The sequence below is a fragment of the Delphinus delphis genome, chromosome Y, assembly GCF_949987515.2.
Source record: "Delphinus delphis chromosome Y, mDelDel1.2, whole genome shotgun sequence".
NCBI lineage: Eukaryota > Metazoa > Chordata > Mammalia > Artiodactyla > Delphinidae > Delphinus > Delphinus delphis.
Genome location: NC_082705.1, coordinates 224,158 through 244,123, shown reverse-complemented (window position 1 = coordinate 244,123; position 19,966 = coordinate 224,158). Strand labels below are relative to the sequence as shown.

Genomic DNA, 19,966 nt, shown 5'->3' with positions numbered 1-19,966 from the left:
GAAACTGCATTAACTCTGCCGTCTTTAACAAAGACAGTAAGAGGATTCCACATAGTATTTGTTTTTAGAATATTGACACTAAATGTGTGAATATTGACACACTTAGGGTTTAATAAACCCTAAGTGTGATAATAACAATTGTGAGGTAGAGTATATGAAAGGTTTATAAAGGGAAAGGAGGTGGCTTTCTCTTTATAATGGGATGTTCCCTGTAATACCCCATTCTGTAGTGGTATACCTGAATCTTTTGGATCTCACTGCTTAGCCTTGTAGGAGGTAACAAACATTGACCCATATTTGGGATAAATACATTTGTTAATATGATTCTTTAGAGTTATGGAGAAATCACATCAGGAAAAATTGGGAGTTATGAACTAATCGAAGACCTATTTGAGTACCTATCAACTGACAGTACCATATTTGACATTTCTAGTACTAAAACATAGAACAACTTTGTGGTACCTCCTCCCAAAATTATACTACTGTAAACATAGCAAGAATGTTCAATTCAGGTTTTAATACAATTTGTACTGGCCTTTTGTTTCATTTCTAAAACTTTTTATTTTGAAATAATTATAAATGTACAGGAAGTTATAAAAATGATATAGATGTACCCTTTATTCTGTTTTCCAGTGAATACATTTTACATACATTATAGAACAATATCAAAACTGGGAAACTGATGTGCACAGAGCCCTATGCCATTTTATCACACATGTAGATTTGTGTAACCAGGACAGCAATCAAGATAACAGAAGTATAAAAAAAGTATATATGTATATATTTTTTTTAATGTATTCTATCACCACAAAGATCTTCATCTCACAACTCCCAAACAGGAACACCCACCATACTGCTCATCCCAGTATCTACTAATCCGTTCTCATTTCTAAAATTTGTCATTGCAAGAAGTTATATACACCAATTTATACAGTATGTGATTTGAACTTCGCTTAGACTTGTATTTTGGTTTATTTATAAATAAGTTTGTAGATTTATGTAGTGTTTTTTGTTTTTTTTTGGTGTTGCTGTAGGTACTACATTTGACATGCATAACCTGTCACAGTCTACTTGTGTTGACATGTTACCAGTTCAAGTAAAGAGTAGAATATGGAGTTATTATTCCAGGTTCCTGAAGTCAGAGTATTTCCAATACATTATTTAAAATTCATCTGCACAGATTTGTCTATTTTTCCACATTTATTTATTTAATCTTTTATTTATATTAATATGGATTCATATTTACTTAATATTTTGAGTTTTAATCCATACTACTATATTTACTTCATTGCTTAAATTGTTCATGCTTAGAGTATTGGCAACTTTTTATGCTGGCTCCTGTGTCTCTTTGACATATTTTCATCTTTGATTTTAGCACTTCTTTACTTTTTGCTACTGCTAGATATTCAAGACTCATCTCATTGTCTCATATATCTCCTGCCCCAGTCTTTAATCACCCAATTTTCCAAGGAGTCAAATATCCTTTTACTAGAGAATAATATTAGAAACCAAGATCCAGGTACTGGGGGTGCTATAGCTACTAGTCATGGTTTGTAGTCGCCCTATCCTTATACAGCAAGAAAATATATATGTGAAAATTATGTTGTGCATATACCTGTATCTACAATTACTTTATATCCCTATTAAGATACCTTGAATTAAGTTAAAAGTTCATAATTATGTGTCCAGCTCTAATCAATTATCATAGAGATCATTCAAGCCTCGTTTTGCTTATCTGTAACCTCTCACTCCAGTAGTGACCCTGGTGCCTACTATTTCACCATCTATTTGCTTAATTGTTTATTTCCAGTATACCCATATAGTGGTTTCAAAATTGTTAACCCGTATCCCCATGGGCAGCAACTTTATCAACTACAGTACATTGTTTCTGTACAGTTCCTTTTGCCTTTACTTTTACAGACCCCACCTCATTTCCAAAGTTACTTAGGAAGCAATTCCGTCTTCTCTCTTCAGTGTGGTTGTTTCACACTTTTGCAATACAGTTAAGAGTCTTTCCTGGCACTTTGCATTCCACACAAGCCTCTTCTGACACCTAAATATTTGTGTGTGTGTATATACTAACATAAAGATTCTTCTTTTGTGCTGCAAAATTCTGTAAATTTTGACAAATGTATAGTGTCATTATCTACCATTTACAGAATTATACAAAATAGTTTCATCTCCAAAAATAACCCCACTGTTTTCTCTGTTCAACCTTCTCCCTATTCCAAACCCCTGGGGAGTAGTTTTGTCTTTTCCAGAATGTCATATAAGTGCAATCATATAGTAAGTTGCCCTTCCATACTGAATTCTTTTACCATAGAAATTTAAGACTCATCTATGCATTGCTTGATAGCTTATTCCTTTTTAAAAAAATGTTAATAATTAGTTAATTAACCTTTGGCTGCGTTGGGTCTTGGTTGCTGGGCAGGCTTTCTCTAGTTGCAGGGAGTAGGGTCTATCCTTCGTTGCGGTGCATGGGCTTCTAATTGCAGTGGCTTCTCTTGTTGCGGCGCACAGGCTCTAGGCGTGCAGGCCTCAGTAGTTGTGGCATGTGGGCTCAGTAGTTGTGGCTCGTGGGCTCTAGAGCGCAGGCTCAGTAGTTGTGGTGCATGGGCTTAGTTGCTCCACAGCATGTGGGATCTTCCCAGACCAGGGCTCGAACCCGTGTCCCATGCATTGGCAGGTGGATTCTTAACCATTGTGCCACCAGGGAAGGCTACTCATTCCTTTTTAAGTGCTGAATAATATTCCATTTTATATATGTCCTATAGCTTTCTGGTTCATTCATTCACTTATTAAAGTGCATCTTAGTTGATTCCAGTTTTCAGTGCTTATGAATAAGGCTGTTATAAACATTCACTTGGAGGTTTTTTGTGTGGACTTTTATCAATTTATCAGTTTTTTAATTTCATGCATTATACTTTTTGGTGTTGTATCTAAAAATTCATCATGAAACCAAGGATCACATAGAATTTCATCTATGATTCCTTCTAGAATTTTTATACTTTTGCATTTTTAACTTTAGATCAATGATCCATTCAGGTTCATTTCTGTGTCTAGGTTATTCTGCCTTTGGAATCCCTAAATTTACTTTTTAGTTAACTAAAATTAGTTAACTAAATTTACTTTTTACTAAATTTACTTTTAATCCCTAAATTTACTTTTTAGTTAACTAAAATTATTTAGTTAACTAAAAATCTTTAGTTAACTAAGATTATTAACCAGAATCTTGTTTATAACTTGTACATTTCTTAAATTTTGTGACTATAATTTCCTTTGGGTGAAATTCTCATTCTAAAAATATCTTACTCTCTTTTAAAAAAGTAATCGTGGGTTTCCCTGGTGAGAGCACACACATTTTCTCCATGTGCATCTGACAGTTAAAACCCTTTTTGAGTTGCATTTGATTCACACGACTGGAAAACGGTATTCAAAAAATGAGGATTTTCGGGCTTCCCTGGTGGCGCAGTGGTTGAGAGTCCGCCTGCCGATGCAGGGGAAATGGGTTCGGGAGGTCCGGGAGGATCCCACATGCCGTGGAGCGGCTGGGCCCGTGAGCCTTGGCTGCTGAGCCTGTGCTCCGCAACGGGAGAGGCCACAACAGTGAGAGGCCCGCGTACGGCAAAAAAAAAAAAAAAGAAATCGTATCCAATCTAAAGTCTTTTTGATGTTTAAAATTTCTTTATTTTAAATATTTCTTTATTTTAAACATACTTGTTTTAGAATCTGGTTAGCACTTTGGAAATGTTAAACCAATAACTGAGAAAATTTCACTGAGAAAACTTGAAGATCCTAGTGGATTTACTCAAGGATTCATTAACTGAGCAGCATCCCACCTAGCAAATACAAAGGAAAGCTATTTAAGACAGAAGGGGGCAGGAAAGTCACAAACAAAAGACAAGAAAGTCACAAACAAAAGAATTATTTCAGGCAAGGTTGTCTTCCTGTGGGTGAAGGTGGGAGTCTAACAGTTTGATTATCTTACTAGTGCTGGCCAGGCAATTCCAGACTGAATGATGAAAGGTCACATTCCTGAGAGAGTCTGAAGCTCAATTAAGTCTTGGTTTAAGACTGGGTTTTAGCACAAGGGATTCCATTTTGGGGCGTCATTTCTTTTTTAGCAGAAAGTTCTATCTCTTTGCTGACTGAAAAAAAATGCACAACCTAAGAGTTGAAAATTATGTTTTATTGGGCAGACTTCCTGAGGACTCAAGCCCAGGAGGCAGCCTCTGAAGACTGCTCTGAAGAGGTAAGGGAAGAGCCAGGATACCAAGTAGTGAGAACATCAAAAGATTGGTGTTAATTAAAGAAAAGCAATATCTCAAGTTAACAGAGTTAGCACTTTTTTATGTACGAGAAGATGCGAGGGTCTAGGCTCACTGAAATCATTCCTTTGATACGCAGCTTAACTATATAGATCCAGCATCCTGTTCTTTCCCATCATGATTCCCATCGCAGTAAACTGCTGGGGGCGGCTGCAGTGGCTAAATGGCAGCAACATCCTTTGCTTACTAATATGGCAGGCAACATTTTTTCATTTACAACTTTAAATTCTAGGATATTGGATTTAATTTTACTGTTTGCTTACTGTAATGGGATTGTTTCCTTGTGTTTTATATACTTTTGCATAATCTCATTTTCTGTATGTATCAGAGCAATTTACCTTTGATTTTTGAAGTCATTCCAGTAAGAAGGCCAGGACTAATTTTTATTGACTTTGTAAGGACAAACATAGGTTACAAATCTTCTCATGCAACACTTATTTTCCCACCCCAAAGAAATGCTATAATAAGTTTCCTCATCACCAGCCTGGTCTCTTATCTTTCCTTCTTCCAGTCATTTTTTTCTACTAAATATACATATAACTAACTAACTAACTGACTTTTAAAGGCTTTTTTTTTTTTTTTTTAAGGATCTTTGTTTCTTCTCGTCTTGTTTTTTTTTTTTTTTTTTTTTTTTTTTTTTTTTTTTTTTTTTTTGCGGTACGCAGGCCTCTCACTGTTGTGGCCTCTCCCGTTGCGGAGCACAGGCTCCGGACGCTCAGGCTCAGTGGCCATGGCTGACAGGCCTAGCCACTCCGTGGCATGTGGGATCCTCCCGGACCGGGGCACGAACCTGTGTCCCCTGCATCGGCAGGCGGACTCTCAACCACTGCGCCACCAGGGAAGCCCTCGTCTTGTTATTAAAATAACACTCCTTAGATTTTGGGACAGCTGCCCCTACTCTCCCTTGCTCTTTGTTGCAGACTCTGCAAGGCAGGAACAAAGATGATGTCAGTATGTTTTTTTCTGGTTCACTGAGAATTGCCCTTACATTATTTTGGGACAAACCTAATATTTAAAGAACTGAGTATCTATTTTTTTGAGGCAAAAAAAAAAAAAGTGTTTTGGTATCTAGCAATATCTGTCAGCCAACTTGCCAATACTTACTGAGCATGGTACCAGCTCTGAGACAGCTCTGAGCTCATTGAAAAGAAACCTCTGTTTAAAAAAGAAACAATAACCACATCATTATATTTTTCCAGTGCAAGTTGCCTTTTAGTACTAAAAGAATGGTTGAGAGCCATTAGTAGCTCACTATAAACTCTGGTATAATTCTTTAGTGTTCCATTCTAGACTCTTCGTGGTCTTGCCTAATTTACAGAATCAAGATTCTTCATTCTCTTGGTTACAGCCATACTCAAGTTCTTGAGTAAATTCTTTTTTTTTTTTGCGGTATGCGGGCCTCTCACTGTTGTGGCCTCTCCCATTGCGGAGCACTGGCTCCGGACACGCAGGCTCAGCCGCCATGGCTCGCGGGCCCAGCCGCTCCGCGGCATGTGGGATCTTCCCGGACCGGGGCACAAACCCGCGTCCCCTGCATCGGCAGGCGGACTCTCAACCACTGCGCCACCAGGGAAGCCTTTGAGTAAATTCTTGAATTTACCAGAACCCTGACATTCTCTGGCTTATCTGTTTTTACAGGTATGTTTTTGCCTCTGCCTGCAACACATACGCCCACCCACAGCTCCTGCCTATCCACCTCCTCTTTTGCAAGAGCCTTCCTGGGTTCCTTTAGACTGCCTCAAATGCCTCTTGGTAAGCTCTGCAAAAATTTGGGTAAATTTCATAGCAATCATCCTCTCTATTGCAGACTTTACTTACACAGCTTCCCAAGAAAGGGTGACATGGGAGCAGCGTGGCCTATAGGAGATTTATTTTCGGTAAATGTTCAGTAAATCATGGAATTAAACAGTAAAATTTTGGAAAGCACTTTAAAAATTATTACCTATTTATTTTGAACATTTCCTGTTTTATTGCTGGCAGCTAACAAAATTCCGTGAGCACTTCTTCCATCTCCAATGAAATGATGGCTACAATCCCCAAATTTGTAGATGGTTTTCTACTTGCTCATTTTCTATGCTTGCTTTTATGGTTTTGAAAGGCCTATCAGTGTCTCACTCTCGCAGCATGATTTATTTAGAGATGATACCATACACACTTTGCTCCTGAAGAGGTGAAGAGATTCAGGTCTGTTAGGGAGCAGTTAGTGATGCCTAAGCATGTCAGCTGGCTGTCAACTATAAAGCTTGGTACCTTAACGCTGAGCATAGGAAGTCACTGTCTGCTGCTCAAAAGCATTTTTGGAGATTACGCTGCCATCTCCTGGAACTTTGTCAATGAGTTCATGTATGAACCTTTTCAGGGGCTAGGGTTACTAGCAGTCTCCATTCCATAAACAAAAGCAGGTAGACAAAGGTTAACAATGATGAAAAGAAGGCAGAGAAGGTTAGAAAACATGTAATTAGAGAAAAGTGTGCTTGTTGGACAGAGAAGAAAAAGGAAAACCAAAAGCTGAGAAAAGCAGTAATCATCTATTTGGTATTACTTACTGGAATACCGTTTATATTAAAGGTTACCCTTCCTTTCTTTCCTCTTCCCTCCCCCACCCCCTTTTTTAAAATAGAAGTATAATAGGATACTTGACCAATCCTTCAAGGAATTGCAGTAAAAATGGAAAGGAACCATAAAAAATGGGACCAACCTATAACCCCAGTAACACAGGGCAACCCATAATTGACTATCTTTCTAGCTACTAGAAATAAAGTGATCACACCATTTATTATTGTCCATAAACCTGCACCTCAAAAGATTCTAGCTTAGAACAAAAAGCAAATTGTTTTTACAGCAAAAATGTCAAACTGAAAGTCTGCTCACTCTTCGCTCTTTATCACTTAAAAAAATAAATTTATTTACTTTATTTATTTTTGGCTGCTTTGGGTCTTCGTTGCTGTGCGTGGGCTTTCTCTAGTTGCAGTGAGCGGGGATCAACTCTTCGTTGCGGTGCATGGGCTTCTCATTGTGGTGCCTTCTGTTGTTGCAGAGCATGGGCTCTAGGCGCATGGGTTTCAGTAGTTGTGGCTCACAGGCTCTAGACCTCAGGCTCAGTAGTTGTGGCACACAGGCGGAGTTGTTCCATGGCACGTGGGATCTTTGCTGACCAGGGCTTGAACCAGTGTCCCCTGCTTAGCAGGTGGATTCTTAACCACTGTGCTACCAGGGAAGCCCTCTACCACTTTTCAATTACAAATCAGTATTTAGTTCTCTTATTGATGCTTATTTATGTCAATGACACAAGCTTCAGCAATACCCTGGTGGCGCAGCCTATTTTAGACCAAGGGAAATTTATTTACACAAACAAATAAAATCAGGTATTTCTTAAGATACCTATTAAAAAATAGCATTTTTCTACCCTTAACGAGTGGAGGCACAGCTGTAAAAGATGTTACATGAAATATTATTATGCAACTTTCCTTTGGAAAAGAGTAATTTTTACAGAGGCCTAGTTTTTCTCACAACTATAGTATTTATTTACAGCAGCTCGGATTAACGCCCCACTTTGGGATAAGTGCAGTAAACAGCAATAGTGTGTGGAGTGCCATTGGGTGGGCCCAGGAGACCGCAGGGAAGACTATTCATTCCGTCCCGACTGGCACGTGGGCTGAAATCTTAAGGTCCTTAACCTCTTCTGTTACCACAAGGTTGAAAGGAAACGGGGCAGGGAGAGTCCGGGCCGCGGGGTCGTTATTTCCCAGAGATGACAAAAGTCTCCGGTTCTGGGAGCGGAGATCAGTGACATACACTAGTTGCAAATAATGTGAACCAGCCCCTGAGGAGTCCCACCGCCATGTAATACCTCGTGCTAAGGGACAGGTAAAGGGACAGGTAAAGGAGATCTATCCGTACTCGAGGCGCACTTAAGTCCGCCTCGAGGACGCACTCCCTGATCTCATCATTCGCCACCACTGACTTCCTCGGTCATCTGGGCTACAGAGTAGCGAGGCCTGGAGCCTCCCTTTTCAACAAGAGCGTAATTTAATCACCCGAACGTTTTGCTAAATCTGGTGACTACTCTTTTCGCAACTGACGCGTCAGCTAACCAATTACCAGCGGGAATTTCCTCCCCTTCCGGTCCTTGGTTGGGGCGGCCTCTGGTATCTAGCAAGTTTTGTGGAGCCACAACTGACGTAAGTCAACAAAGGTCATGTGAAAAGAATCGTTCGCGTCAATTGGCGGCGCCCGGCTTTGGGGGTGCTGACGTGACGGCGACTTGGCTTTCGCCCTGTGATACGGTTAAAACAACTTTGTGCTGGTGCTGGCGAAGTTTATGATTCTAAGAAATTCTTCCATTACAGCGAGGTTCCGCTTTTTCTGCTGTCACCGCGAACCCCGCGATGTGACTCCCGGAGCCTAGCTCCGCATTCCCTGCTTTTGCTGTCACCTTGGGATTTTTCGTCGCCGCCACCTGTATTGGAGAAGGTGGTTGTGGTAAAGTTAGTTTGCCAGTCTCTCGAGGTTAGGGCGTCTTTTCGAGCTCTGGACTGGGGGTTGGTAGGTTTCAGCGTTGGGAGTTTTACATTTATTGCGTTTATATGAAATCTTGCGGAGTGTCGGTAGCTACTGCCGCCGCTGCTTTTGGTGATGAGGGAAAGAAAATGGCGGCGGTAAAACCGAGCAGCGAGACCAAGGAGGGGTCCCTCAGCTTGACAGCAGAAGAGAGCGAGACACTCAGTGGACTGGACAGGTACGGACCGCAGTCATTCACCCAGGTGCCTCCGCACGGGCTGGAGCCGCTGTTCTGGGAGACCTGAGCTCGGGTTGCCTCCGGTGGCGGCCCCCAGGCAGCGGTCGCTGCTGTCGGAGCCTTGGGGTCAGGAAGGGACGGGTCAGTGGCTTTACCCGAGCGTTAACAAGTCGCGTGTATTTCTTCCCATAGTCGACTCTTTGGGTTCGTGAGCCTTCACGAAGATGGCGCCAGGACTAAGACCCTATTGGTCAAGGTAAGGCATCCTCGGACCTACAGTGTTCTTCGTTCACTCTCTGTGGGCTTTGGCTCCCGCGGCTCCTCTGAGGCGGGTCAGAGCTCGCTGTGGTCGCAAGTGAAAAATTATTTTTGCAAAAAAGACTTCACTTACTGCCTTGCGAAATTCTGAGTCGTAACCTGAGAAGCACAGAGGGCCGCGCTTTGTGACCAGGCGTTAGCAGTTGTTTGGGGGCATTTTCGTTAGAAAATTCAAATTATGTCTGAATTTTAGCATCACAAGATCCTGAATGTGTGCAGTTTAAAAATTTTAAGAGTGTTATATCATTTGCGGTGTGTTTTTCTTTTGCAGTTTTTTCTTTGACGTCTAATTTTAGCTTAGCGTTTTAAGCTTTCTTATATCCTTGTTCTCAGAACAAGGTACTTTAGAGCGGTCAAGAGTTTAAATTGGGTATTTGAACAATATACTGATTGATACGTGTTTGATCTGAAGTTAAGTGATTTGTTTACTTGTTTGGGTCTAGCTGCAGAGAATATTGCTGTGAATGCCATTTTATGATCGTGTTGTTTCTGGAACCAGGGAGCTTTCCCTGTTTGTGTGAAAAGTTGTTGAGATTGTCATTTAGTTAATGGCTGCTCCTGTCGGCCAAGATGGCGGGAAATAGTGGGTGGAGAAATGACGAGGCGAGCTTTGAGGGAGGGAGGAGATAAAAACAGGGAAAGAGTAGCAATGAGTAGGCTTTCGCGTCGGCTTGTGTAGCTCGATGGTGCTTAATAAAAACTAAGCACTATTGTTTAAAAGTAGAGTTCTTGTATCGTTACCAAGCTTTACAGCAGCATTCATAAACATTGACTGTGCTGTAGCCCATTTAGTTAATCTTATGTAAATGATTGCACAAAAGGCCCTCTAGTTTTCAGTCTCTGGCATTTTCTGTCTCCTGAGCAAAATTTGGTTAAAATATTTTCTGTTGTCAGTTGGTTCATAAAAGTTGGTAATTGTGCAACAAATATTGCTTCCATTAGATATTTTTTTCTAGCTGAAATCGATAGCTGGGGATTTCTCATAGTTTGTAATGCAATTGAAAAGGAAATATTAAGTAATTTTCATTTTAAGATGTTTTTCCTGCCATGATTCTTATCTTTAGTTTGAATTTGTGTAATCAACTTTCTTTTACCTGTAATCTCGTTTTTGTATTTGTTTTGAAGGCAAATAATGATCACAAACAACTGTAATTTTTTTTCACGAAATCTAGTCCATTTGATAAAACTTGAATTAAACTTCCATCATGTAGGTAATAGTTGCTCCATTAAAATGATCACTGGCAAAATAAATATTGATTAGCTCTGATATGATTTAAGCAGCAGTGATTGTTGTTTTTTAAAAAAATTGAGTATGTATTTTATTTTCAAAGTTATGACTGAAAAAATTCTGACCTTGGGGGATGTTATTTTTTTTTTTTTTCAGGCATTTTATTTAACTCATTCTAGTGAGAGTGCTGTGGTATTCATTGTGGTTTAATTTAAATTTCTTTTTTTTAAAAAAAACATCTTTATTGGAGTATAATTGCTTTACAATGGTGTGTTAGTTTCTGCTTTATAACAAAGTGAATCAGTTATACATATACGTATATCTCCATATCTCTTCCCTCTTGAGTCTCGCTCCCTCCCACGCTCCCAGAATGTTATTTTATAGCAGTGTGACTTGATAGTTTAACTCAAGGTTGGTCAAGTTGAGTATACTGACGGTAATTTGGAAAAGAATGGGCAAATCTATTACTTTGGTTATGATAATGAAGAAAAAAAGTATTGTGATGTTTTATGTGTTCAGAACTTTAAATATCCGTATGCATGAGTTCAGATAAATTCTCAATTAGTGGTGCTAAATGTTGGATAGGAATTTGGTATGAACTGTTAAGATACTGTGCAGTATTGGGTTTAAATTTTAAGGAACTGTCTTCAATTATTAATTGTGAAGGTGAGCATGTCTTTCTCAAATTACAGTAACATTTTAATAGTGAGAAGGCTTGAACTTTCATTGTGTCTGGAAGATTTGTAGCTTCATAAAATGCTTGAGTAATGTTTCGTTTTGTTAAACTACTGTAAATGTTTTGAGTGAAATGGAAATAAAAAATTAACTTGATTAACATTTAATTTTATGACTTGTGAATTCCTGCCTCTTCCTAATGAAGACTCATTAACCTTAATATTAAAGTAACTTAAGTGCAGGGGCTTCCCTAGTGGCACAGTGGTTGAGAGTCCGCCTGCCGATGCGGGGGACGCGGGTTCGTGTCCCTGGTCCGGGAAGATCCCACATGAGCCATGGCCGCTGAGCCTGCGCGTCCGGAGCCTGTGCTCCGCGAGGGGAGAGGCCACAACAGTGAGAGGCCCACGTACCGAAAAAAAAAAAAGTAACTTAAGTGCAGCGAAATATTCTGGGCTATGTGAGCAAACTCATGGATCCATCTCTCCCTCCCTTTCTACCTTTGTTGAGTTATAATTGGCATAAACTAAAACTGCTGGTATTGAATGTGCACAGCTTGACAAGTTGGACATATTTCCTCAAAGCCTGTGTTTAAATTAGGCTCTTTTCTCTCAACTTCCCTAGTCTTCAAGGGTGCTTTCTCCCAATGGTTAGCTTCTCTGTCTTTGAAAAAAAATTTTTAAGTGTAAATGTTGTTACGTACCATTAGAATTGTTTAATAATAGACGCTTAAAACTGTGAAATATAAGAATTTTTAAAGGATTGCCATAATATACAGTGTTCAGGATTTTAGATTGAAAAATAAATTAGTAATGTATTGCTTTTAGTAATACTTTAAAAATAAGCTGTAAACAGCTAGTCATTACTTAATCAAAATTTTTGAACTGTCACATGACCTTAACTAGGTTGCAGTTTAACCGGTGCTAACATTTACTCTTATGGTAATGTATATTTCAACATTTTTTTTTTTTTTTTGGCTGCAACATGTGGCATGCAGGATCTTAGTAAACCCGGGCTCCCTGCAGTCAAAGCATGAAGTTCTAACCACTAGACTGTCAGGGAATACCCATATTTCAACTTATTTTTAAATGGGTGTATTTTAATTAACCAGGCCTTTTAACAGAAATTAACAGTGACTTTCCTTGCAGTTTAGAAAATGTTTTAGATTGATTTTATGTTGGATAGGGTTGAAATAGAATTGTCCACTGAAATAAAAAATGCACAGCCTGAGAGCTGTGAGTTTCAGTTTTATTTGGGGCCTTACTGAGGACTCTAGCCGGGGATACAGCCTCTCAGTCCTGAGGAACTGCTTTGTATAGGTAAGAGGGGAGGTCAGTATGTATCTTGGTAGAAGGTTTACGGCTACTCATGAGGCACAAATATCTTAATGATTTAAGTGCTTTTCTAAGTATGGGAAGATTCAAGAAATTGGGTTTATAAAATTTTCTCCTGAAAATATCTGAACTATCTGAAGCCCTGCTTTGCCAGCTTTTTCTAGAGCACAGAGTGCCTCATGCCTCTTCTCCACCCTTAGCTCTTTCCCGTGATGTTGAAGGTCAGCAGCTGCCATGGCTAGTGGCTCAGTCTTTGTAGAGGCAGATGACAAATGACATTCTTTAGTTGGCAGAATATTACTAATATAGTGTTGCTTTCAAAGAATGCTGGGGGAATGTAGTCTGATTATTGCTGAGTTACCCATTGCTACTGTTGTTTGTTTAGAAGTATCTTTCTCAGTTTTTAGTCTTATCTCCAGCAGCAGTCCCCAACCTTTTTGGCATGAAGCACTGGTTTTGTGGAAGACAGTTTTTCCATGGGGTTGGGGTGGGAGGATGGTTCAGACTTGCCCGCAGCTCACCTCCTGCTCTGTGGCCTGGTTCCTAACAGGCCCAGGACTAGTACTGGTCTGCGGCCTGGGTGTTGGGGACCCCTGATCTACATAGTGTTATTGAAATTTTGCTTTTTTGGAGTAATTATGTTAACCAGTAAAAGAATTAGTAGGGAAGTTGTAGTTTGTTTAGTATTCAACAATGTGTGGGACTTCCCTGGTGGTCCAGTAGAATTAAGACTCCATGCTCCCAATGCAGAGGGCCCGGGTTCCATCCCTGGTCAGGGAACTAGATCCCGCATCCCACATGCTACAACTAAGAGCCCTCACACCTGCATGCCACCACAAAGATCCTGCATGCCGCAACTAAGACCTGGTGCAGCCAAATAAATAAATCATACATACATACATATTTAAACACCACCACCAAAAACAATGTGTGCTTTTTGCCCTGAAGGATAGTTTTAGAAGAGTTGGCATTTAAAAGTTTTTGCATAATGGAAGTGGTTTAAAATTGATTGAAGGGCTTCCCTGGTGGTGCAGTGGTTAAGAATCCGCCTGCCAGTGCAGGGGACATGGGTTTGAGCCCTGGTCCGGGAAGATCCCACGTGCTGCAGAGCAACTAAGCCCGTGTGCAACAACTACTGAGCCTGCTCTCTAGATCCTGGGAGCCACAATTAGTGAGCCTGTGAGCCACAACTACTGAGCCTGCACGCCACAACTAATGAAGCCCGTGGGCCTGGAGCCCGTGCTCTGCAACAAGAGAAGCCACCACAATGAGAAACCCATGCACCACAAAGAAGACCCAATGCACCCAAAAATAAGTAAGTAAAATAAATAAATATATAAAAAAAAATTGAAGCATTCATTTTTCTAGATTTGATCTTAATGCGTGGAGAAAAATTTATTAAAATGGTTTCAGAAGTGGCTTTTTATACAGTAATATTTCAGTGGTGATATTTAAGGTACCCTTACATTATATGTATTTTCTGTTTGTTGACATTTAAGCATATATTAATTTACTTTTTTTTTTTTTTTTTTTTTTGGCCAAGTCTTGTGTCTTTTGGAATCTTAGTTCCCTGACTAGGGATTGAACTCAGCAAGTGAGGGACGGAAGTGGGGCGGCCCACAGCAGTGAAAGTGCCAAATCCTAACCACTGGACCACCAGGGAATTCCCTATATTCATTTCCATTTTAAGAAAGTTGTTTGGGTTAAAAAAAGTGACAATAGAAACGTCATGTTTTGCTATTTAGAAATTGTCTTTAATTTGAGGCATTAAAAATTATTTTCTTGTTAGGAAAGTTGTATTCTAAACCATTATAGTTTCAGTGCACGTTACTAGACAAAGTTTTGCCTAGGCATTATGTAGGAATGTTAGTATAAAATTTTGGTATAACACTAGTCATAAAGACCAGAAGAGATTATAGGAAGTGTTTTCATATTTGGGCACAATTTAGAACTGGCAGGTTATAAATGGAAACTTTCTTTTTTTAAAAAAAATTAATTAATGAATTTATTTTTGGCTGCGTTGGGTTTTCATCACTGTGCATGGGCTTTCTGTAATTGCGGTGAGCAGGGGCTACTCTTTGTTGCAGTGCACGGACTTCTTATAGCGGTGGCTTCCCTTGTTGCGGAGCACAGGCTCTAGGCACACAGGCTTCGATAGTTGTGGCGCTCGGGGTCAGTAGTTGTGGCTTGCCGGCTCTAGAGAGCAGGCTCAGTAGTTGTGGTGCATGGGCTTAGTTGCTCCGTGACATGTGGGATCTTCCTGGAGTGGGGCTCGAACCCGTGTCCCCTGCTTTGGCAGGTGGATTCTTAACCACTGTGCCACCAGGGAGGTCCTAGTGGAAGCTTCCTTAATTTCAGCTTTTCTTTTTAAAAATGAAATTGCTCTATTTATTTTATTTATTTCGGCTGCTTTTGGGTTTTTGTTGTTGTGTGTGGGCTTTCTCTAGTTGCAGCGAGTAGGGGCTACTCTTCGCTGAGGTGCAAGGGCTTCTCATTGTGGTGGCTTCTCTTGTGGCAGAGTGTGGGCTCTGGGCACTAGGGCTTCAGTAGTTGCAGCACACGGTCTCAGTAGGTGTGGCTCACGGGTTCTAGAGTACAGGCTCAGTAGTTTTGGTGCAGAGGTTTAGTTGCTCCAAGCCATGTGAGATCTTCCTGGAGCAGGGATGGAACCCTTACCCCTGCACTGGCAGGCTAATTTTTAACCACTGTGGCATCAGGGAATTCCCAAAGTAGATCCTTTTAGAATTGAATAAAGTGGGGAATATTTGACACTCTTGTTAAGGTATGAATAAAACTGTTCTGATAGGAATTGTTGTGACTTGGGTCATAAAATTTGTAAGGCTTCACTCATTAAACAAAAATGAAGTTTTAGTGCTTGGCCAATTATGGAATCAGTGCAGACTTTTTTTTTACATTGGTTACATGATTTTTTATTTTAAAGTTTGTTTTTGCATCGCATCTTGTGATGCTTTGAGATATTTGCAACTCATGCTAAATAAACGATACTAATATTTTTGCAGTGAGGTGTCCAGAGGGCTAATTTACTTATAACTTTGAGTCGACAAATTAAGGCCTACCTGCACATGTTTACAGGCTGTGGGGTTTGTTTGTTTTGGCAATGCCACATGGCTTGCAGTATCTTAGTTCCCTGACCGATTTCAATCGGGCCAAGGCAGTCCTAACTACTGCCGAGTCCTACCACTGGACCACAAGGGATTTCCCTACAGAATGTTGTTAATGTAGGTTATTTAATGATTGCCATCTGTGAACTTACATTGAATCTTCAAATGATTCGCTTATAAATTGAGATAATAAGTCAGAGCAATAAAAACTAAAGTGTGATAAGTGCAAGATTTTTTTAATCTATAGAGATAATAGATATTTCTGCCTACTGTAGGAGAGGAAAAATCCTTTTCTCTCTACTCTTCTAGGTTGTTGGCTGAAATTCCTTTGTAATAAAAGGTAAATTAACAGGAGAAAAAAGGAGTTTGATAACATGTGTACCTCCTGTATACATGACAGATACCCAGGAAAATTGAATAACTCCAAAATGGCCCAAGCCACCATCTTAAATACCATTTACAGATTAAGGCAAAAAAGATGTTGGGGGTGGGAGGCAAGTTAAGAGGGAAAGGCATGGAAACTGAGGTTAAGGTTGTCATGTAGATTTAAATCTGGGTTCTGTCTGTTGATGATAGTTTCTTGTGATTTAGAGTCTTCTGTCTCTTCCTGGTACCAAAAGGGAGACATCCTTAGAGTGTTGTTTTCCCTTATAAATGTAAATGTTCCTTATGTTTACAACTGGAACTCTACTCCATTTTTAGAGATACTTTTGGGTCTGTGGCTTCTCAAGAGTAAACACTTCAGAATAATCCTATCTATGCCAAAGAGGCTTTTTTGGGGTGGCGTATTCTGCTACCTTTCATTATGTTGAGCTTGTTACCCCTTAAGTGTTGTAAGACAAAGACCCCAGAATGTCAGTGAAGAAGGAAAGTATAAAGTGCTTTAAAAGTTCACAGTAAAGATCAGTTTAACAAATTAAAGTTTGAATAGCTCTTTCTCAGTAGGAGTTTCTTGGTAATTGTTTTCTTGATTTAGAGCATATTGAAGCATTTTCTAATATTATTTTAAAAAGCGTAGTTTAAAATTAAGATTTTAGCGCTTAGAAACTTAAAGGATAATCTATTCTAGGCTCTGTTCCTCTCTGGGGTCATTTTGTAGTAATATTTACTTATGCTATAGTTTTTTATCTTGAGACGTTTTAACGAGTATTCATTGATCAGTTTAAGAAGTTCTCTGACAGATTTTTGGAAGGATACTTGGGAATATTTAATAATGGTCATCTTGGACCCATATTCCAGGGCTGATTTACATTATGTTCCCACCCCATCTCCCCTTTTTTAACATGGCCGTATATAACTTAAAATACACCTTAAAGACTGTGTTAGTCAATACCCAGGAGTACAGATTTTATATATACCTAGAAGTGGATTTGCTGAGTCATACGGTAATTCTGAGTTAAATCTTGAGGAACCAGTTGTTTTCCACATTTTTTTTTCCTTTTTTTGGCTTCACTGCATGGCATGTGGAACTTCCTGGACCAGGGATCAAACCTGCGCCCCCTGCAGTGGAAGCGCATAGTCTTAAGCGCTTTTGTTTTCATAGTTTACCATTTCCCTACTTTTTGCTTGGATTCAGAGTTATCTTTTACAGACATGCTGTAGTTGGCTCTTTCCCAGGTCCAGTCTGGCATCTCTGACATTTGTTTGGAATGTGTATACTGTTCACATTTAGTCTCAACTTAAGGATACGTAGACTCCTTTATTTGCTTCCTGTCTCTCTCATTTTTTATTCCTGTAAATAATTAATTAATTAATTAATTATTTGGTTGCACTTGGTCTTAGTTGCTGAAGGTGAACTCCTTAGTTGTGGCTCACTGGCTCCTTAGCTGTAGCACATGGGCTCCTTAATTGTGGCATGTGAACTCTTAGTTGCGGCATGCATGTGGGATCTAGTTCCCTGACCAGGGATCATACCCGGGCCCCCCTGCATTGGGAATGCCGTGTCTTACCCACTGTGCCGCCAGGGAAGTCCCTCCTTGTTGTTGTTGTTGTTGTTGTTGTTTGGTGGTACGTGGGCCTCTCACCGCTGTCACCTGTTCCATTGCGGAGCACAGGCTCCGGACGTGCAGGCTCAGCGGCCATGGCTCACAGGCCCGGCCGCTCCACGGCATGTGGGATCTTCCAGACCGGGGCACGAACCCGCGTCCCCTGCATCGGCAGGCGGACTCTCAACCACTGCGCCACCAGGGAAGCCCCCCTCCTTGTTTGTTGTTTTTTTAGTTGTATCTTTTAAAATTTATTGAAGTTAAATTCACATAGTATAAAATTCACCACTTTAATACTTTAAATCTGTACAGTTTAATGCTTAATATTAGTACATTCAAAATGTGTGGTTGTACTGTTACCTGATTTTGGACATTTTCATCATCACCCACCAAACAATCCCAGCATTTGCTACCCATGGCCCTTCTCTGCTCACCCCTTAAGAAACAAACAATATGTGGCCTTTTGTGTCTGTTTTTTTTCAGTTAGCATAGGTTTGCAAGGTTCATCTATGTTGTATATCATGTATCAGTACTTCATTCTTGTTTGTGGCTAATATTCCATTATGTGGATATGCCACATTCTGGTTATTTATTTATCCTTCGATGAACATTGGGTTATTTTCAGTTTTACCTGTTATGAATACAGTAACCCCTTGCTTATTCTTGGTTTTGCTTCTCTGGTCTCAAGTTACCCCCAGTCAGCTGCAATCCAAAAGTAAATGAGAAATTCCAGAAATAATTCATCAGTGTTAAATTGTGTGCTGTTTTGAGTAGCACGATGAAATCTCTCCCTGTCTTGCTACCTCCTGTCCAGGATGTGAATCATCCCTTGTCCAATGTATCCATGCTGTAAATGCCACCCACCCCATAGTTCACTTAGTAGCCCTCTCAGTTATCAGATTGACTGCCCTAGTAATTATATTCAAGTAACCCTTATTTTACTTATTAATGGCCCCAAAGTAGAAAAGTAGTGACTCCAGCAGTTTATAAATTAGGCACAGTAAGAAAATATCCAAATTGCAATGTTTGTTATGTATGGTATTGGGAAAAAACCATAGTACAGTAAACCTTTGAAAAACATAAGTTTGAACTACAGAGTCCACTTAATTCTTTTTTACACAGTTAATATGTATAATACTATAGTGGTACATGAATGGAAGTTGGTTGAATCCTTGAGTACAGAACTGAGGATGCAGAACTTGTGTTAGGAAGGGCCAACTGATGGTGAACTCATACTTGGATTTTTGACTACTTGGGTATTGGTGCCCCTAACCCCTGCATTGTTCAAGGGTCAGTTGTGTATATAGGCTTCAGACATCCCCTGGGGTCTTGGAACATGTCCCCCAACTGTAAGGGTGGACTACTATAGTACATTTTGTTGATGTTCCTCCTGCCTTTACGACACATTACTTGTGTGGTAGGTATCAGTTCTAAACATGGAATATGTCATTGCACTGCCTTCTGATCTCCGGTTTTAATGATGAAAAGCCAGCCAGTAATGAGATCATTTTCTGCCTCTCAACACAGTAAGTCATTTTTCTGTTGTTGGTTTAAAGATGTTTGATTTGTTTTTGGCTGTTAACAGTTTGCCTGTGGATACACCTACGTCTAGTTCTGTTTAGCTTTAGTCTCTGGACTTTCTTTAGCTTCTTGGATCTGTACTTAATTTTTCAAAAATCAAAGTTGCGGGGTTCCTTGGTGGTCCAGTGGTAAAGAATCCACCTTCCAATGCAGGGGATGAGGGTTTGGTCCCTGGCCAGGGGGTAAGATCCCACACCTGAGTGCCACAACTACTGAGCTTGTGCGCCTCAACTAGAGCCCCCATGCTGCAAACTGCAGAGCCGACGTTCTTTGGAACCCGCATGCCACAGTTACAGAGCACACAACCTGGAGCCTGTGCGCCATAACTAGGGAAGAGAAAACCCACATGCTACAACTAGAGAGAAGCCTGTGGGCCACAGCGAAGAGCCTGTGTGCCACACGAAAGATCCTGTGTGCTGCAACTAAGACCTGACACAGCCAAAATAAAAAATAATAATAAACAATAAATAAATCTTTAAAAAAAGAAATAAAAGTTGGGAAGTTTCTGTGGTAATTACTTGAAATATTTTTCTATACCCTTTTCCTCTCCACTGGGATTCTCATTACAGCTAGGGTAATGCTCGACATTATCTCCACAGGGGTCAGAAGCTCTTTTTTTAAAGTTAAGTATTGTAATTGTTTTGGATTGGACAGTTATAT

At 40.1% G+C, this 19,966-nt stretch overlaps 1 protein-coding gene across 6 annotated transcripts in view; it reads left to right on the top strand.

Moving 5' to 3' along the window:
- Positions 1-4,203: 4,203 nt before the first annotated feature.
- The window catches only part of LOC132419222 (lysine-specific demethylase 6A-like), a 168,432-nt gene continuing 152,669 nt past the window's right edge, over positions 4,204-19,966 (top strand). For 4 of the 6 annotated variants that reach the window (XR_009518158.1, XM_060003216.1, XM_060003215.1 and 1 more), the window contains exons 1-2: positions 8,405-9,066; positions 9,259-9,322. Coding sequence is in view for 3 of the 6 variants with exons in the window: in XM_060003216.1 (XP_059859199.1) it covers positions 8,915-9,066; positions 9,259-9,322 (216 nt within the window). In the remaining 3 variants the exon portion in view is untranslated. Of the gene's footprint in view, positions 4,253-5,966; positions 6,081-8,404; positions 9,067-9,258; positions 9,323-19,966 lie in introns of those variants that run through there. The other 2 variants (XM_060003217.1, XM_060003218.1) reach the window with 2 other exon arrangements.